This window comes from Chionomys nivalis, chromosome 2 (genome assembly GCF_950005125.1).
Source record: "Chionomys nivalis chromosome 2, mChiNiv1.1, whole genome shotgun sequence".
NCBI lineage: Eukaryota > Metazoa > Chordata > Mammalia > Rodentia > Cricetidae > Chionomys > Chionomys nivalis.
Genome location: NC_080087.1, coordinates 93126918 through 93145994, shown reverse-complemented (window position 1 = coordinate 93145994; position 19077 = coordinate 93126918). Strand labels below are relative to the sequence as shown.

The following is a 19077-nucleotide window of genomic DNA, read 5'->3' as shown; positions in this document are numbered from 1 at the left end:
GCCTTTGTCCCTGATTGCCTCCCATCTTAAATTTTGCCTCTAGGCATGCCTCAGTAAATTCCAGGCCAGCATGGCATCCCTAGCCACTGATGGCCTCATACAGACATTGTTGTTTTATACATTGGATAATTTCATATCTAATCTTTCCCATGACTCAGGTAAAATATTACCTCATCCCAGAAGCCTTCCCCTGTTTACTGTGCTATTCATCCAACAAATATTTACTGTGCTAAGATCCAAGGTAAGCCCTCAGGGAAGAGGCAAGGCGCAGTTAAACACACCACTGTAAGAAACCGTTGTTTTCAGTGGAGTTTGGAGGCTGTAGTATTCAGAATGAAACCGGAGAGTGACTAAAACTGGCTAGTGAGAAGAGAGTGTCAGAGGACAGGGAAGGAATTCCAGGTTCTGAGGAAAAAGCTGTGATTAAAGGCCAAAGATTAGCAAGAGCATGGCGTCTCAGACACCTGGAAATTGGTCAGCGCAGAGGATATTGCAGAGGCTGGGGGAAGTTACTGTTCCAGGCTGTTACCGTGTAAAAAGTGAATGGCAGCAAAGGTCGGGGACAATGTGCAGCACCTGGTACACCCGAGTGGCTTGCTGGTAGGAGCTTAAAGAGGGTGACTTCTCAAGAGTTTTCCAAATGAACACGCATGATACGTGTGAGGTGCTGGTCTAGAAACTGACCCGAGAGGAATGAAATCATGCTCACAAAAAGATTTGTGCTTACATTTCCACAGTAGACTGGAAATAGTTCAAATGTCTGTCAACGAGATAATGGATTAAAAAGATAGAACACTACTTGGCAATGAAAGATGAATTAATGAAATATACATCTTTTTTGTTTTTTTGAGACAGGGTTTTCCTGTGTAGCCCTGACTGTCCTGGAACTCACTCTGTAGACCAGGCTGGCCTTGAACTCACAGAGATCCTCCTGCCTCTCAAGTGCTGGGATTAAAGGTGTGTGCCATCATGCCCAGCCTTGAAATGCATATATTGAAGAACTTTTAGAAAGTCTCTTATGCGAGAAACTTGCTGAATTAATCACGGCCAACTGTGACCCGGTTGTTAACTTCCTGCTCCTTGCTAAGACAGAGCCTATCTTTTGTCTTAGTGTTATTTCTTGCTGACTTTTCCGAGTGCCTCTGGATACATCTGCAGTCTGCAGCTGAATCAATCCTGGTGTTAGCATGTGTGAATACCTGTGTCCACGCGTCTGCAGCGTCATAGAATGTTGCGCAACCTTCTGATCTGTGTAACCTGATAGGGGAGACGTGGCAGGCCGCTTTCCATTCAGCTTGTGTTTCCTTCTGGATGAGGTTACATTTCTTTTTCTTTTGTAGAGCTCAGTTATTTCTGTCATCTCTGACGCTTGTCCTTTGTTTGCCTCGGGTGTTATTGGTACCCCTTTCTTACGTTTTTGTACTGGTAGGAACCCCCTAAGTGTTAAATGTCCAACAGATGGAATTCCCGTTTGCCTGGAGCTTGTGCTCTATTGGAGGAAAAAGGCAGTAAACATGCAGATGTATAATTAGTTTAAGTTGTAAATGTTATGTAAGACAGTTGCTGAGCTTATGAAAGGTGATAGCTTCGTTGAAGTTTGTGTAGGATGTGATGGCTAATAGTGAACTAGGTAGACCATTGTTAGCAGGGAAGATGTTCTAGGCTGCTAAAACATGACAAGCTGGGGGAGGGAACGAGTCGATATGAAATAATGAAGGAATAATGGAGATGACTCATGTCTTCTTATTCTCTTATACTCAGTCTCTGATGTCTGGCGTTCGGGGCATTAAGAAGTCCAGGGATCCAGGGTTATCATATGGGGGTTAAAAAAGTCCTGCTTGTGCTCCCTGACTAGATAGTACACACCTAGGGAGTGTGCATCGTTTGATCTGATTGGCAAAAGTCTTCAGGGCATCAGTTGATTCTTTAGGAGACACCATCTTTTTTTTTTTTTTAACTTTTCCATTTAACTAATTTTATATTTAAGAATGAAACCCAGGATGTCATCTTACATTATTTCATATTTCCCCCAACGCATAATTACAAATTCATCTCATTTTCTCATGTGAAATTAATTTGTGATTCTTTGAAGCTTGCTAAATGATGCATTGTTTGCTACTAAGTTGTCTGTAACAATTTCCCCATTAGGGAGAAAAGCTCTTCGAGTGTCTCCTTCTGTGTGTGACCAAATTGCAAATGTCTGTCTGATGAGTCTACATGGAGGAAGACATGACACTCACTAAAAATGATTTACCGCTTCTCGAGCATTGCAGTGAATTCTGAAGTCTAAGAGCTGTGTCTTGGGCCAAATGAGCAGCGACAGACACACTCGGCTTATTTTTGATCAGTAATTTCTCTCAGCGTTTTCTATGAAAATTCCCCAGCACTGACGAGAGACTTGGATCTGTGGTTAGTGTCTTCTACCAGGCAGCTAGTCACCTCTGTAAAAAGTAAAGCGTGAGCTCTGGTGATTTTGGAAGTTAGGGACTGGCTTCTCGGCTGTCAGATTTGCTAGGTGTGTATTCTCTACTTATGTTTGCATGTAGGTCTCATGTTTACACGTTAGGATTATGACATGTGCATTGGAAAGTCTGACAGAGAGCAGAGAGCCTTTCAGCAGAGACTAAGTATAGACTTTATGTGGCCTTGTCTTGATTGTTTTCCTCTGCTTATCCAGATAATGCTTTATTTGGTCCTGTTGAACACTGAGTACATTATATTTAAGTAAATATTTCTGTAGCTATAGGTGTTTCCCATAATTTTTCTTTTGAATATTGAAGTCTAGAAAGTACAGTGACAATCTGTCTTATGAACTTTCACGTGACTGGAAGCAGTAGGGATTGTAAGTGTGATGCTGTTTTGCTGTACTTCTCTTGTTCTTGTTGACAAGGCGAATGTGTGAATGATTGCATGGCAGGTTCTTTTGTCTGCTTCGTTAAGTATTTATGTCAAACCAAACCTTCCTGACTGTGAGAAGGTTGGTTTGATAATCTGGTTTTTCCTATTCTTGTGGATGGCTCCCAGGCTCACAGAGTAGGAAGACAGATGCTGCCACAGACTAGGTGGGTTTGCTAACCTGATTAAGCCTGTCCCCTGTCACAGTACTTAGGTTGTGACTGCATATTTAAGATTCACACTGTTTTCTTCTACTTTGTGTTTTGTCTTGTCCGGATGAACGATGCTAAGATAAACTGAAACTGCTCTTCCTCTGGCCTGCTCTTGTTCTGGTCTGCTTATCAGTTTTTCTTAAAGGCCTGCATGAACACAGTGTTCAGAAGAAGTCCCTGGGTTTCCATGCCATGATCTTAGTTTTCTCATGTGATCTTTTTTCTAATCACTTTGATGCCTGTATTGATGCCAATATTTGAACAACTCGCTTCTCAGTTTTACCGTCTGACCCACTTTGTGTCTGTTCTGTCATAGTTACAGTGACGTTAGCACTTTTTACAAACTATAAGGGCAGGTTTTGCTGCTTGACTCTTTTCTAGATGTTTTTCATAGATTTATTTATCTTTAACATTTCGTATCAATTCCATTTCTGCTCATTTTCCTACCTTCGACTCTCTGTTCGATTTTCTTTTTAAAGACTCCTTGTCCATCCTTATTTCCTTTCCTTTCAGTCTGTGAAACTGATTTTTATCCAGGAGACTTTCCCTGATCTAACTGGCCATTGCCATCATCCCCCTTTGGAAACACTGCTGTTGTGGCCTGGCCCAGACTGAATTACGTTCATACTGCAAAGCGACTTCTCCCCCTCGGTCTGATGTTTATTAACATCACTCTGTTAAACACCTGGACTGGGGAACTCTGAGTCACCTTTGCGGTGTTACCAGTACTCATTTCTTCTTGTCCCAATCATAGCCTGAGTTCTCGCAGATATGTTCTTAGGAACCTTATTTCCTCCTCTTCCATATTTTCTACCACTGTCTGCATTATTGAAACGCCATTCTAACCGACTTTATCCTTATTGATTTATTTTGTATGTAAGTCTGACCTAATTTGAACTACTTGTTAATTACTGGTGTTAAACGGAAAGTCTCATAAGCTGTTGCTCAAAAGTAGGCTTCTCAGTGTTGGGTGTGTAACTGCCTGTCTGATCCCTGTTCTCTTGTCGCCTGCGTTATGTGGGTGGGTGGGAGGGAGGGCAGACGGCAGATTGGAATAAACAGGTACTTTTGGTTTGTGATAAAAAGCTGTGTTGTCGTACAGTGAGGAGGCAGGGGGGAGTCCTGACTTGCTCAGGGGCTTCTAGACACTTCCGGGTAAGTTATATTTGTGTTGAAACACCTAGGTAGTTAGAACCGTCTAGGTTGGATGAAGAGGAGCAGTCTGAAATTGCTTGCTAACGTTTTAGTCAGAAAGAGGCCATCCTTATAGTACCCATTGTGTACAGATAAGAACTCAGAGTACCCTCAAAGTAGCAGCCAAGGCTTCCCAAGGAAGGGATGTGTTACTAACAAGTGCAGCTTGAGAAATCACCCTACTGAATATATTGCATAATGCTTTCCTTGGTTGGCTGTTCTTGGAGACCATTCAAGCCTATAGCATAGGATAGGACTATTTTTTTTTTTTCCAAACAAAATAAAGGTGATATAAATTGAAAAGAAAAAGTTCCATCTTTGGAATAAATTTTCTCTTTCATTTCATTTTAGTTCTTATTAACTTGAAGTTTCTGTCTAGTTAAGCCCAGCAAATCATTTGTTATTAAGCAATTATATCTGAAAATTTCTACAATACGTGTTTGTTAGGATAGTGAAATAATAAAATTGAAAGCATGTCCATATTTGATGGGCAGGGACTAAACTCCATTCTGTGCTTACAAGTCTGGTTATCAACCTCGGGTTTTGAGTCCAGCGGTCAGATCCACACAGCCTCTGGAGTGTGGCAGACTTAGATCCAGGGTCAGTACAAAAGAACTGAGTAAAAGCCCATTGTCCAGAAGATGGGAGGGAACAGCACTCTTGGACTTAATTGTGTTCTTAAATGAAGTTTTTAGAAATTCTAGCTTTTTTCTTTTTCGTCACGTCTTGATGAATACTCAAAAGCTTCCTGGCTCTGTGAACTTCCACATCTCTCAAATGGACAGGTAGTTATATTGGAAATACAAAAAAAAAGAGAGAAAGAGTTGTTAGTAACCAACAATTAGTAACCATTCTCTTGCATGGCATTATTGCAAAGAAATACTCAGCAAACAAATAACAGTAATGGTATAGCTTTCAACAGTCCCAATAAAGCCATATCGCCCACATTTTACTAAAACTGAAACACGGTGCTTAATTATTGCATTTCCTGAGTGGTGTGCTTAATTAACTTGACAGAGCAGAGGTAAATAGCTCTCTCTGATACCGGCATATTGAAGTAGACACTGTCTTTGAAATGACAGTCCAGGAAACACCAGGTTCATCGCCTGAGTAGAGCATGTTGCTCAATGACTGTGAGGTTCAAAAATAAATCCCTGAGCTCCCGACCCCAGAAGTCTTCTTCCTACTATACCTCCGTGGAAATTGTGTCCTGGGACAATAAGGGTCACCCGAAATCCTTTACCATGGGTACTTCTTCCCTGGGGGCTGGAGTTGAAACTCAGTGACTTGTTTCAAAAGAAATGCCCACTCCCCATCTACCCTCACCCCCACTTAAGTGCACGACACTTGTAAAGGTTCATCTTAAATGTTGGTGTATTTCAGTTTCTTCTTGGAACTTTGTCACCGTTGTTACCTTAACCTCTATCTATTTTCTCCTAGCTTGCTACAGAATGGTCAGCTCGAGATTGTGACGGGTGGCTGGGTTATGCCTGACGAAGCCACGGCACATTATTTTGCCTTAATTGACCAACTAATTGAAGGGCATCAATGGCTGGAAAAAAATCTAGGTATGTATTTATGTGTCTCCTCCCCCCTTTCATTTTGGGCTGTTTGGAGAAGTTGCACTTAGGGAATCTGAACTCATAGTCCTCATAAATGTTGAATAATTTATTCTTCGCTAATCGTATTTATTAGGTTATTATCTCAGTTTCATAGACATGATAGTTCCATTTAAGGTTATTGATCTTGTTTTATATCTTATTTTTTCTATTTTTTATTTTGTTTAGAAGTTTATTTAATTATTTATTAGTTAAGACTTGATCATAGGAGGCAAAACCCTATTAGCTTAATCCAAAATGAGTGTGGGGGAGAAGAAAAAGTAAAGGCCTTTATAGTATCGTGGACGATTCTGGAGACAGGGACATAATGTCCACTGTTGAAAGTGTTTCCTTGGGCGTATCTTGCTTGTGCTTTGGTCTTTACCCTAGTTTTTCTAAGCAGTGTGTAAGAAAGAGGGCACTTGGTAGCAGAAACACTCCCCTACCACCCGGTTTAGCAAATAGTACCTTGAGGATAAGGCATTTTTCTGAATATTTTATCTCATTGAGTTGATGAGTAGGGTGCTTATCACTGAGGTACAGACAGGACTTGTTTCGATGGTGATAGTCTCCAGGGAGATGGAATTGTAGAGGGCAGTCAGTCCTTTTTGTTCCTGGACCTATGGAGACAGTCCACCTGAGAAAAGACTTCTCCCAAGAGAAATGAAGAGGAGACTGTGGGATTGACAGCATCTTCTACAGTTCACTAAAACCTGGAATGGACTGACATCTTCTCCTGCCTGTAACATGGCATGAAGCTCTTTTCAGATAGTCCATATCTCACCATAACTTTCATAGCATTTATATGATAAGCACTTATGATTTTTATTGAGTTTCTTTCTAGATAATTTATTATTTAATTTTTTCTCTGTTAGAGTTAAAAATTCCTCCCTATTATAATTATTTCTTTCCTTTTTATTCTAACACAGTTAAATCTACTACAAAGAAATCCTTCCACACATACCAGTTACTAACAGATTTTTTTTTCTTTTCCCATAGCATTGTTGTGGTGCCTTTTATCTTTGATGCTTTTACTCTGTCCTTTCTCTGTCCTAAGTCACAGCTGTGTGACAGTATTCAGACACTCAAGTTCTAACAAGTTAGCAAGCCTAGATGATCGTGTGGGGACAGAGGAAGCTTTCAGACCTGTACACAATGGCCACTTTCCGTAAACACTGACATACGTCATAAGCCAAGAGAGCCACTGTTTATAAAACTCACGTCTTAGTCAGGGTTTCTGTTGCTGTGAAGGGACACCATGACTACAGCAACTCCTGTAAAGGAAAACATTTACCTGGGCTGGCTTACATTTTCAGAGCTTGAGTCCATTATCATCATGGCTGAGAGCATGGTGGCATGCAGGCAGATGTAATGTTGGAGAAAGAGTGCAGTGTCCTATGTCTTGACTTGCAGGCAACAGGAAGTGAACTGAGACACTGGGTATGGCTTGAGCATATCTGCGACCTCAAAGCCCCACCTTTACAGTGACACACTTCCTTCAACAAGGCCACACCCACAACAACAGAGCCACACTTCCTAATAGTAACATTCCCTTTGGGGGCCATTTTCTTTCAAACCACCTCACCTCACTTGTGGGTTTTTCTTAATGTTCAGCTTTCATTGAAATATAACTTGCATGCTGTACAATGTATATATCTTCAGCGTAGAGGTTGGCAGATATACATATATACTCATATACATATATACATATGTATATATGTATACATATATCACCTGAGAGTGCTCTCTGCTCCCCTCTCCTCCCTCCTTCCAGTCAAATGCTCCTGGCATTCTGCTTTTGTAGATGCATTTTGCTTTTTGAAGAGCTCACATATGGATTCATAGCATACCCCTTTGCATCTAGTTTCTTTGCACAAAGTATAATTTTGTCTTATAACTTGATTGTGACAGATTTATATATAACAAAGTGTGCTTGTTTTAAGTCTACAGTTTGGTGGTGTGTTATGCTCACAGAGTTGCACAGATATCCCATGATCTGTTTTTATAACTTTTGTACATCTACACAACAAACTTCATATTCATTAGTGCCCACCTCTCTTGTGACTTCCCTGTCTCTGTTCCAGGCTCCCACTTACCTTTTTGAATATAAGCTTTGGGGATTGGTTCTAGAATTGTCCACAGATATCAAAATGTAGGGTGCATCCAGTGAAATGATGTGATATGTACATAAAACCATTATGCTTACTTCTTTCTTTATATTTTAAATAAATCTTTTTTATAATACTAAGAAAAATGTGCATGCTGCATAAATAGTTTTTTGGCCAAGAAAAATCCATGCATATTCTGCTCAGGTTCAGTTTTGTCCCCAAGTATGTCTGATTTCCTTGTTCTTTGTCACTTGCGGTTTTGACAGCATAGTAAGAAGTTATTTTCAGAGCCAAGGCCATGGGTTAGTTTTCTTTCTGATAATTTTTGGGGGTTAGGTTTTATATCTGTGATTCAGTTAGCCTATGTGTGTGTGAGATATGGATAGAATTCCACACTTGTTCTTTTGTATAACGATGTCCCTTTGTCCTAACACCTCTGTTGAAAAGATGCTTCTTCTCTTCTTGAATTGTCCTGTTATTCTTGTTGAGAATGTCTACCCTCAGGCCAGTACCATACTATCTTGATTATATAGCTTTGTATTAAAACGTGATATTCAGAAGCATGATCATACCAACTTAAAAGAAAAAAATTGTTTACTCGTGTATGTGTGTGCTCATGTACATGCACGCACATGTGTCCATGAATGTAAGGTCACCTAATTAATATTTGCTGTGCTTAGGGATGTGGCTCAGTAGGTAGACTACTTAGCACGCACAAGGCACTGGTTCAGTCCCCAGCACCACATAAACTGGACATGGTGGTGTGTCTGTAGTCCCAGCGCTCAGGAGGTGGAGGCAGGAGAATCAGGAGGTTGAGGTCATCCTGGTCTACCTAGTAGAGTCTGTTCCAGCCTGGGATTCGTGAACCCCTATAACTTGTAAACCCTGAAACCTGCTTATAACTCCATTTCCACGGGATCTGTTGCTCTCCTCTGGCCTTGTTGGACACTTCATTCAAATTTGTGCACATAACTGTACAGGGAGGCAAAAACACTTTTATACATAAGATAAAAATAAGTAAATACAAGGTGGGATTTTGGTACGAATGTGTAGAATGTTTTGGCCAAACAGGAAACACTACTGTGTTAGCCACATGAAATCCTGTTACGTGAACATGAGCTATGTTTCCATTCATGTAGATCCTGTTTCCCTCAGTAATGTTTTCTTTTATTTTCGTTTCTTTGTTGTGTTTGCTTCTAGATATTTTATTTTGTTAGTTGCCACTGTAAGTGGTATTTGTTTTTTTTTTTTTTTGATTCAGTTAGGAGTAGTTATTGGTGGTGTATATAATTCTGTGTGTTGATTTTTGTATAGCTATCTTATATCTTGTACTACCATAAAGCAGTGATTGGTTTTTGTGTTTGGGACTTGCATATGTTGTTAATTCACTCCTTTTCATGGCTGGGTAGCTTTTGGTTTTTAAAGTAGATTCCTGTGAAATGTCTGTAGTGTGCTTCTAGGTGCTAGCTTATGACACAGGCATTCACGAGCTCTTTTTAAAGCGTATTTCCTTGTTATTGATAAATACTGGGAATAGAATTGCTGGGTACATTGTGCTTAACTTTATAGGTATGGCAAAACTTCACAGAGTGCTTTTACTATTGTACATTCAACCAGCAATGAGTTTGTTCCATATTTTGCCAACATTTCTAATGCCAGTCTTTTCAAGTAATGGTTTCAGTAGAGATAAAATGATTTCATTGTTTTAGCTTGTGTTTATTTCACAGCTAAGAATGTCGAGTACATTTTTGTGTTTATTGCCCATTGTTTTGAAGTTTTAAAGTCTCACTCTTTTCAATTGGGGTGTTACCTTTGTGTGTGTGTTCTTCGTTCAGAATCTGAGCCATTTCATATATATATATATATATATATATATATGCTGTATGAAGTTTTTATACCGTTTTGTGATTGTTCATTTGTTGTTTAAGATTTTATTATTCCCTCCGTCTCTGAGTGTTGCCTGCTCCCCACCCCATGTATATGTGGTGTGTAGGTGCATGCAGATATATGTGTACTACATACAGTACATGCATGGTAGTCAGAAGACAGCTTTTAGGAGTTTGCTCTCTCCTTCCACCATGAGTTCTGGGGGTTGAACTAAGGTCATGAGGCTGGCAGTGCGAGTGCTTTTACCCACTGAGTCATCTTGCCAGCCTCTTTTCTTTGATTTTTGATGAGACCTATCTGTCTTAGTTTCTTCTACTGTTGCTGTGATACAATACTCTAACAATGCAACTTACGGGAGAAAGAATTTATTTTAGCTCACAGCTCTGTGTCACAGTCCGTCACAAGGGGAAAGTTAAGGTGTCAGGAGATGAAGCAGTTGCTCCCTTCGAATCCACCTTAAGAAGAGAGCAGTGAGTGCCAACCAGTGCTCAACTCACTGTGTCCACACACATAGCCCGGGCCCTAACTGCAACTGTGAGGTGTCTTTGCCCATCAGTTGACATGGTCAAGGCAGTTCCTCACAGATATGTCCAAGGCCCATCACCTAGATGGTTTTAGAATCTGCCAAGTCTACAATTAACTCAGCCATAGCAGTAACAATCTTCTTTCTTTTAACTGTTTAATGCTAGTATTTAAGACAACTTTTGATTTATATGTGTGAGTGGTGAGTTTTCTTTCTCTCTTTATTACTGCTAATATTTTAGATAATTTATCGTATAGTAACTGTCCTACCTTAAAAAATGAAAATTATCTGTTTAGTACAGTTAGTATTTAGACCATATATCTGTTTGCTTTGTTCAAACAGTCTGACATAGTCACATGTTAAAAGTGTCAATTGCCTTTCTTATTTCAGATTCTTATGAAATTGGTTAAAGATAGTAGATGTTATCTATTATTTTATGTAGATATTTTTAATAGTGTTGAGAAAATTCTTTTCAGTACTTTCTAATTTGCAGTATATACTGCATTTCTTTTAAATGACTATTAACGTTATGTGGTTTTTCTAATTTGTTGTGTGAGTATGATGGCAGTTTGCTCAATTAAAAAGTCATTGACTTCCAGAACAAGTCCCTTCTGGCTTGGGTGCTGTGGAGTTCAATTTGTGTAGGTTTTTTTTTTTTTGCTTTGTTTTATGATTTTTATATTTGTTTTCATAAGTGAGATGAAATTTCTTTCTTAATGTGCTACATTTATATGAATTATTTATTGGTTTATGATATTTAATGTCATAACTAGTCAGCATTGCACCCTTTACATTCCAAAAATGTTATGGGCATTTGAAAAACTTACTGCAACAGTTTATGTCTACAGAACCTTCTGTTGGAGGCAGATTTTTAAAATAATGCTAAAAGTATTTCTGTAATTTTAGATATAATCTGCTTTCTATCTAAAATGTCAATTAAAATTGTTTTATGACAAGCCCAAAATTTTCTTTATAACATAAAATAATAATTATATGTAGTAATTTCTGTATTAAACAATACTTTATGTAAATAGTTGGTATTCTGCGTAGAAAAACAGGATGGTAGCATTTCAGCAGAAGGAAGAAGAAACATAATTTGTAACTTTTTGTGACATACTATTATAGTAGTCTGAATTCCCTATTTATTCTTAATTATAAAAGTTTGTTTTTTTATATTACTCCTGAACGTTTCTCTTACCCTTAAAAAAATAATTTGTTTAATGCCAAGGAAAACCCTGGTAAGTTCTGAAATCCAGAAATCTCTTCCCAGTCCTTACCTCCTTTCATAGCCAAGTTAGTTCTTTTTTTTTTTTTTAGATGCAGTACGTATTTTCTTTTCGGTGTTTTTTTTTTTGTTTGGATTTCTTTTCCCATTGCAGCTGGTTGTCCCTGTGTGGTTCCAGTGATTTTCATAGGGGGAAAATCACCAATGGCGCTGCAGTTCTAAACCTATGGATACTAAAATCTCTGACATTTGAAGTCTTAGAATTCTACTTTCCCCTTTATTTGTGATGATACTTACTCCTTAAGTTGCAAACTCATAAAGTGTTCTAGAGCGTTTGTTGGGAGGGACTGCCATATATCCTGAACATAGGTTCATATATGTGTGTATGTTTTAATGAACCACATGACAGTAAGTCAGAGGTGCTCTTGTCTCGATCTCTGAACACCTGGTAGTGTATTTGCTAAGTAATCAGGACTCCCGCATTTGTAATTAGAAGATAGTTGTCAAACCAGGAATGTTAGCAGTGATGCAGCAGGACAGGATAGTTCACGGGCTGCATCCAGAACATCTCAGCTCCCTCATCACCACAGCCTATAGAGGCTGCTCATCCTTACTCAGAGTAACGGTCTGGTCCCGGTTCACGTGTTACATTCAGTTGTCATGTCTCAGTAAGGTTCACATGTTACATTCAGTTGTCACGTCTCTTAGTTTTCCTTACTCTTGATCATTTCCTCAGCTTTTCTTGACTACAGTTTCTGGACTACAGTATTCTGAAGAGTACAAGCCAGTGCTGGAAAAAGTCTATTAATCTGAATTTGTTTCTTTGGGGTTAGGCTACATTAGTGCTGTAGTATTTATCTCTTTGGCCAGCACATCCCAGTCCTACATCTTAGGAGCAGCACATGGTTCCTCCCTGTGCCAGTGCTGGCAGTCTGAGGTATCTGCTATACTTCTTTATTAAAGTTTTTCTTTCTAATTAATAGTTAGAAGGAGGGGACTAGAGAGAAGGCTCTGCAGTTAAGAGCAGTGACTGCTCTTCCAGAGGACGCTTTTGGTTCACAGAACTACGCTGGGTAGTTTACAACCGCCTGTAATTTGTAATTCCAGCTTCAGGAGACCCAGTACCCACCCATACTGGACTCTACTGTGCCCACACATACTCTCCCCAGATATGGGAATAATTAATGTCTTAGTTAGGTTTACTGTTGCCTTGACGGAACACCGTGACCAAAAGCAACTTGGGGAGCAAAATGGTTTATTTGGCTTACACTTCAAACTCAAGATTCATCATGAAGGACGACATCAGGACAGGAACTCAGATGAGGCAGGAACTGATACAGAGGCCGTGGAGGATCGCTGATCATTGGTTTGTTCTTCAGCCTGCTTTCTTATAGAGGTTCGGACCCCCAGCCTAGGGGCCCACTCACAATGGACTGGGCCCTCCACCATCAATCGCTAATTAAGGAAATGACCTACAGGCTTGCCTATAGCCCAACCTTGTGGAGGGATTTTCTCAGATGAGGTTCCCTCCTCACATGACTATAACTTGTCTTGAGTCAACATGAAACTGTTCAACACAATTGATGAAATTAAATTTAATAAATTTATAGGCCATACATCAAGAATACTAACTATCCTACTCCTCCTCACCAATTTTGTGTGTGTGTGTGTGTGTGTGTGTGATTTTGACTAAACTGAGTCTTGTATGTGTCTTTGCTTTTTCTCTCAGTCTCCTTTGCTGCTTCCTGCATTATTCTTTAGAATTATTCAGCAAGGTTCCCTTTTCTCCTGTCTTAGGAGTTTCTTTGGGTCATAGCTATTTGACCGATAACTCTGCTACTCAAGCCAGGTTCAGCCGTAACCCTCAGGCCTCTCATCACTGTAGATGTGTGGGAATGCTAAACAGGTGCTTGAATGAAAACAAAAAACAAAAAAACAACCCATGCACAACTCTATTAGTTTTGCCAAGTTTTATACTGTGCGTAGAAGACGTCTTTGAGAGGCTTGACTAACCGAGTGATCAGATTTTATAATGCTAGATGAATGTTCTTGTCTCATTAACTCTAACCTGTGCCTTTATTTTTGTCACCTTTTTTGTCCTCTGTGAAGCAGAGGCACATTTAAGCTCATGGCTCTTATAACTGCTCTGAGCCATGTTTGAAGCCTTCCATTGACCTCATTCTAGGTAGAGAGAAAGGAAGAGCGTCAGGATGCATTGAGACTCAGTGGAGCGTGCAGGGCAGGTATTTCAATCAGGCCTGCCTTTTGTGGCACGATGATGTTGGGCTGTTTAAGGGTGTGAATGGCAGGCTGTTGAGATTTGACAGGTAACTTGAAGTGACAGATCATCCGGTCTCTGGGTTGTCTAATCCTCCATGACACACTGAGTGTTGGTCTACCTCCAGTGGTTGGCAGTCACTTAATCATAGACTGTTTCCTTTCTCTTCAAGCCCAGGCGTCTGCGAAGCTCTGATGAGTCTTAATGTATTGTAACTTCTTTTTATTTCTCTTACCTCCAAAACAAAACAAAAAGTAAACTAACACTTCTTTTCTTTATCAACAGGAGTGAAACCTCGGTCAGGTTGGGCCATAGATCCTTTTGGACATTCACCTACAATGGCTTATCTTCTAAAACGTTCTGGGTTTTCACACATGCTCGTCCAGAGAATCCATTATGCCGTGAAAAAACACTTCTCTTTGCAAAAAACCCTGGAATTTTTTTGGAGACAGAATTGGGGTATGTAGTGTTTTGGAGGCAGAATTGGGGTACATAGTATTTGATGAAAGCCAATGATTCATTTGACTGAGCTGTATGGTTCTGAGCTTACACCAGTGTGGGTGTCTTAGTCATTTTTCTACTGCTATCAAGAGACACCAAGCCTACTTAGAAAAGAAAATGCTTGTTGAGGCTCACAGTTCCAGAGGGTTAGAATCTATGATCATCATGACTGTGTGTGTGTCAGGAAACATGCCATCAGGCAGGCTGACATGGTCCTGGAACAGTAGCTGAGAATTTGCATCTTGAGACATAACCATGAAACAGGGAGGCAACTGGAATGGCACTGGCTTTTGAAACCTCAAATTCACCACTTTGTCAACCTCTTACACCACCACCACCACCACCACAACCCTTCCAACAAGGCCACACCTCCTAATCCTTCCCAAGAATTTCTACCAACTGGGACCAAGTGTTCAAACATATGAGCCTATGCAGCAATTCTCACCATACCACAGTGGGTGTTATTTACAGCACAGGCCTTGTACATTGGACTGTAAAAGGTAGTTTTTGCTATAGGACAATTATTTTTCATTGTAGTTGTGTCAAGATTCTTATAAATATCCATGTGAGTTCATGTTTGGAAAACTGTGGAGTTACTTCTATGACCAACAGAAGCAAATAGACACAGTGTTTAGTATTGCGGCAGCGCATGCTTTCCCTTAGGTCCCATGGGGAAAGCACTGTTTTTTCAGGGTGTTGAGCATGCCTTAGAACTTGTGCAGTTGTGTGTCTCACACAGCTAGTGTTCCTTCCTTCTCTCTTGTCTCTGTGTCTTATAAGAAACTGCCTTGAACTGGCCTTGATCCTCTCCTACCAGGGAGACCTTAGCCTTCCTGTAAGCAGACAAATGGAAACAAATTTTATCCAGCCTTATCTGGAGGAGACTGAGTTTAGGCTTCATGGAAGGTCTTTACCTTCACAGCACCCATTGAATAGGAACATCAATTTATGTTATTTATTACTTCTTTGTTTTTTATATATAATGGAATTGAAACATCTCTCCTTTTCCCTTCCTCTTTCCAGACTCTCCCTTATACCCTGCTTGCTCTCTTTCAAATTAATATCCTCTTTTTTGTTGTTAATGTATGCTTATATTATACATATATTTTCTATTTATTTATTTATTTATTTATTTATTATGTATACAATATTTTGTCTGTGTGTATGTCTGCAGGCCAGAAGAGGGCGCCAGACATCATTACAGATGGTTGTGAGCCACCATGTGGTTGCCGGGAATTGAACTCAGGACCTTTGGAAGAGCAGGCAATGAATGCTCTTAACCACTGAGCCATCTCTCCAGCTACTTATATTTTCTAAATGCAACCTTTACAGTCTGTATAGTGTTACTCTTATGCATGTTTTCAGAGCTGACATTTAGTATTGAGTAACCAATTTGTATGCTCTTTCTTGGGAAGACTATTTGTCTCACTCTCAGCATTCCTTAGTGGTGTGTAGCTCTTTGCTTAGGGTTTTGAGGCCTCTTGGCTTTTTCCCCATCCACTTTTGCATGTCCACTGGTGTCCTTCTCATTCATACCTCGTTTGGGCAGTCAGGGTGCTTAGAGTTTGTGGATATAATTTGTGAGTTGAAAGCACAATCTCATAGCAAACTTTCTGGTCTTCTGGCTCTTGCAATCTTTTTACCCCTTCTTCCACAATATTCCCTGAGCCTTAGGTGCAGGAGTGTTTTGTAGTTGTATCCAAAGGGACAAGTCTGCGTTTTGATTGGTTGTGGTTTTCTCTACTAATCTCTGTATGTTGCAAGTGGTTTCCTTAATGAAGAGTAAACTCACCTGGGAGTGTAAGGGCAAGTGTTTAGATTGTTGTTAAAGTTATGCTGGTTTAGTAAAAGTAGTGAGTATAGCTTCTCCTCCAATTACTGTGGTTTCACTAGTACTGAGTAGTTAGCTAGTTTTCCAGTACCAGACATGGTCTTCCTCTTGCTGAGTGTGACCTAAGTCCAATTAGAGAGATGTTGGACGCCGCTAAGGGATGCATGCCGCTACTGAACCCTAAGGGTTGTTGTACCATGCTGGTCAATGATGTAATTCGTACACATTATAGCTGGGTGGGACTGTTGTTTGCTTCCTTCCTTTGGAAGCTTGCATGCATTTCTGGTACTATTAAAAGCTAGTCCTCAGGGAAGTGTCATTCAGTTAGTTCCAATATAGGGAGCTCTGGCCTTGTTTTAGAAGGACATGGTCTTCTGTATCCGGCACTGATCTTCTGCCTTGGGGACAGCCAAGGGCAGTAGTATAGGCCTGTATGTTTTGGGGAGTGTCATGGACAGCCCTCGTCAACAAGGGCTTTTTCTGTCTCATATTGGGGTTTTAATTAGGTGGTCTTTGGCTCTTGGAAGATTAGCACTATTAACCTCAATGAGATAAGTTCATTAAAATTATTTATGTATATTTATATACAAGGTTACATGTATTATAGGTTTTTTTAAAAGGTAGCTAATAGTATGATGTAAATCCATCTGGCCTTGGACTTTTTTTTTTTTTTTTTTTTTTTTTTTTGGTTTTTCGAGACAGGGTTTCTCTGTGGTTTTGGAGCCTGTCCTGGAACTAGCTCTTGTAGACCAGGCTGGTCTCGAACTCACAGAGATCCGCCTGCCTCTGCCTCCCAAGTGCTGGGATTAAAGGCGTGCGCCACCACCGCCCGGCGACTTTTTTTTTTTTAAGCTGGAAGGCTGTTTCAATTTGCTCATTTATTGGGGATTTGTATATGATGTTAACTTCTTGGTTTAAATTTGGTGGTTTCACCAGCCATAGAAAAATCATCCATTTCTTTTAGGCTTTCCAACTTAATTGAGTTCAGATCTTTAAACTATTCCCATATACTATTCTGAATTTCTTTGTTGTCTATTGTAATGTCTATTGTAATTCCTTGTTCATTTCTGACTGTTAATTTGGGTCCTCTCTTTTGGTTAGTTGAGTCAAGGGTTTGTCAACTTTGTTCATCTTCTCAGGGAACCAGCTCTTAGATTGATTGATTCTTTGTTTTATTTCTTTCTGTGTCACAGGTTTCTCCTCTGATTATTACTTCTTGCTATTGACTGGGTTTGGATTTGATTTGTTCATGTTTTTCCACCTTTTTGAGTCCCATCATTATCATTAAGCTGTTTATTTGTGCTCTTCCTGATTTGTTTGCTTGTTTTAAGACAGGGTTTATTGATGTAGTTTTGGAGCCTGTCCTGGAACTCACTCTGTAGACCAGGCTGGCCTCGAACTCACAGAAATCTGCCTGTCTCTGCCTCTGAGTACTGGGATTAAAGGTGGGCACTATTTTCCCACCGAGTTATTTTTAATATTTGCCTGTGGGCATGTGTGGTAAAGAAAGAAAAGTTAAGTTTCATGCAGACATTTGGAAAGGTCTGACTGGCTGTTGTTGGAGCTTCCGCCCCAGTGCCCGTGGGTGACTCTGACTTCCACCTCTGAAGTGTTGTTGCTGAAAGGCTGTGAGGAGGTCACTGACTACCTCACTATTGGTTCCTGAGGAATCTGTGCCCCAAGTGATTTAGAAAAGAAGTTATTCCATATCTAAGAAATAACTTCTCCATATGTGTTTCTGTGTTTCAAAGGAATATAATTAGGCATATTAGCTATGTATCAGCTGTCTTGTCTGTCTACCTATCTTATCTACTTACCTATCTACCTACCTATCCCCCCCCCACCTGTCTATCTACCTACCTATCTACCTACCTATCAGTCTGTCTTGTCTGTCTATCTATCATTCTGGCAAAACTTACTGTTCAAGGAAGCTTAGAACTTGCAGGGCTTTACGTCATGTGTGGGGTGATGTAATACATCTTAACCTGAAAAACAAAAAAAGTAATTTGAAGACGCTTTGCTTAAAAATTGGCGTGTTTCAGGTTGTTTAGAATTATCAGTTGGCAAGAAGTTATTGAATAGTTTTATGTATTTACAGAAGCTAACACAGAATATAGAAAATATCCTGTGTATAAGGAAATTATATTTTGATTTAGTACAGTTGGCAAGAAATTATTGAGTAGTTTTATGTATTTGCAACAGTTAGGACAGAATATAGAAAATATCCTATGTATAAGGAAATTGTATTTTGATTTAATACAATATAGACACAACCAAACACAGGAGACTGAACTATGTAAAATAAGCTGCCTAATAGCTGGTGTTAGGAAAGGCACTGGGTCCATGTCTTGGTCAGAAGAAAAAAGTTGGAGGCAATTACCACCACTTTTGAGACTCATGATGGGCCATATGCCTGTGTCAATATCAATGACCATTGTCCTGTGTCACACTTGCAGATATAGTTTATTGACTCTTGCAGGGTATAGCACAGGAACATGGGTTTTTGAATAGTGTAAAGTTTGCCAAAAAAAGTAGTTAAAACTGGTTAGGTCTTCTCTAATAGGCTTGAGTATGTGGCTGCTTGAAAGATGTTTTCAAATTAGGTGGAGTTTGTACGTGTGTTTTATTCTTAATGAAGCAGTTATTTTCATTGTTAAAAATATGTGTTGATTGCTTTGTCTTTATTAAAGAAGCAATACCCATTGTAGAAACTGGAAATGCACACATGCATAAAAGGAGGGGCTGTTAGCGCGTAGAGTCATTCTCTCAAACCTCTAACCCACCTGGAGGTCTGCTTCTGACTGTTCAGGGCAGCAGTTTCACAC

At 39.8% G+C, this 19077-nt stretch overlaps 1 protein-coding gene across 1 annotated transcript in view; it reads left to right on the top strand.

Annotated features, from left to right (window-relative positions):
- Man2a1 (mannosidase alpha class 2A member 1) overlaps positions 1–19077 on the top strand; it is a 166991-nt gene that overhangs the window by 48618 nt on the left and 99296 nt on the right. The window contains exons 5-6 of the mRNA XM_057761917.1: positions 5742–5869; positions 14206–14379. Coding sequence (XP_057617900.1) covers positions 5742–5869; positions 14206–14379 — 302 coding nt within the window. The remainder of the gene's footprint in view (positions 1–5741; positions 5870–14205; positions 14380–19077) is intronic.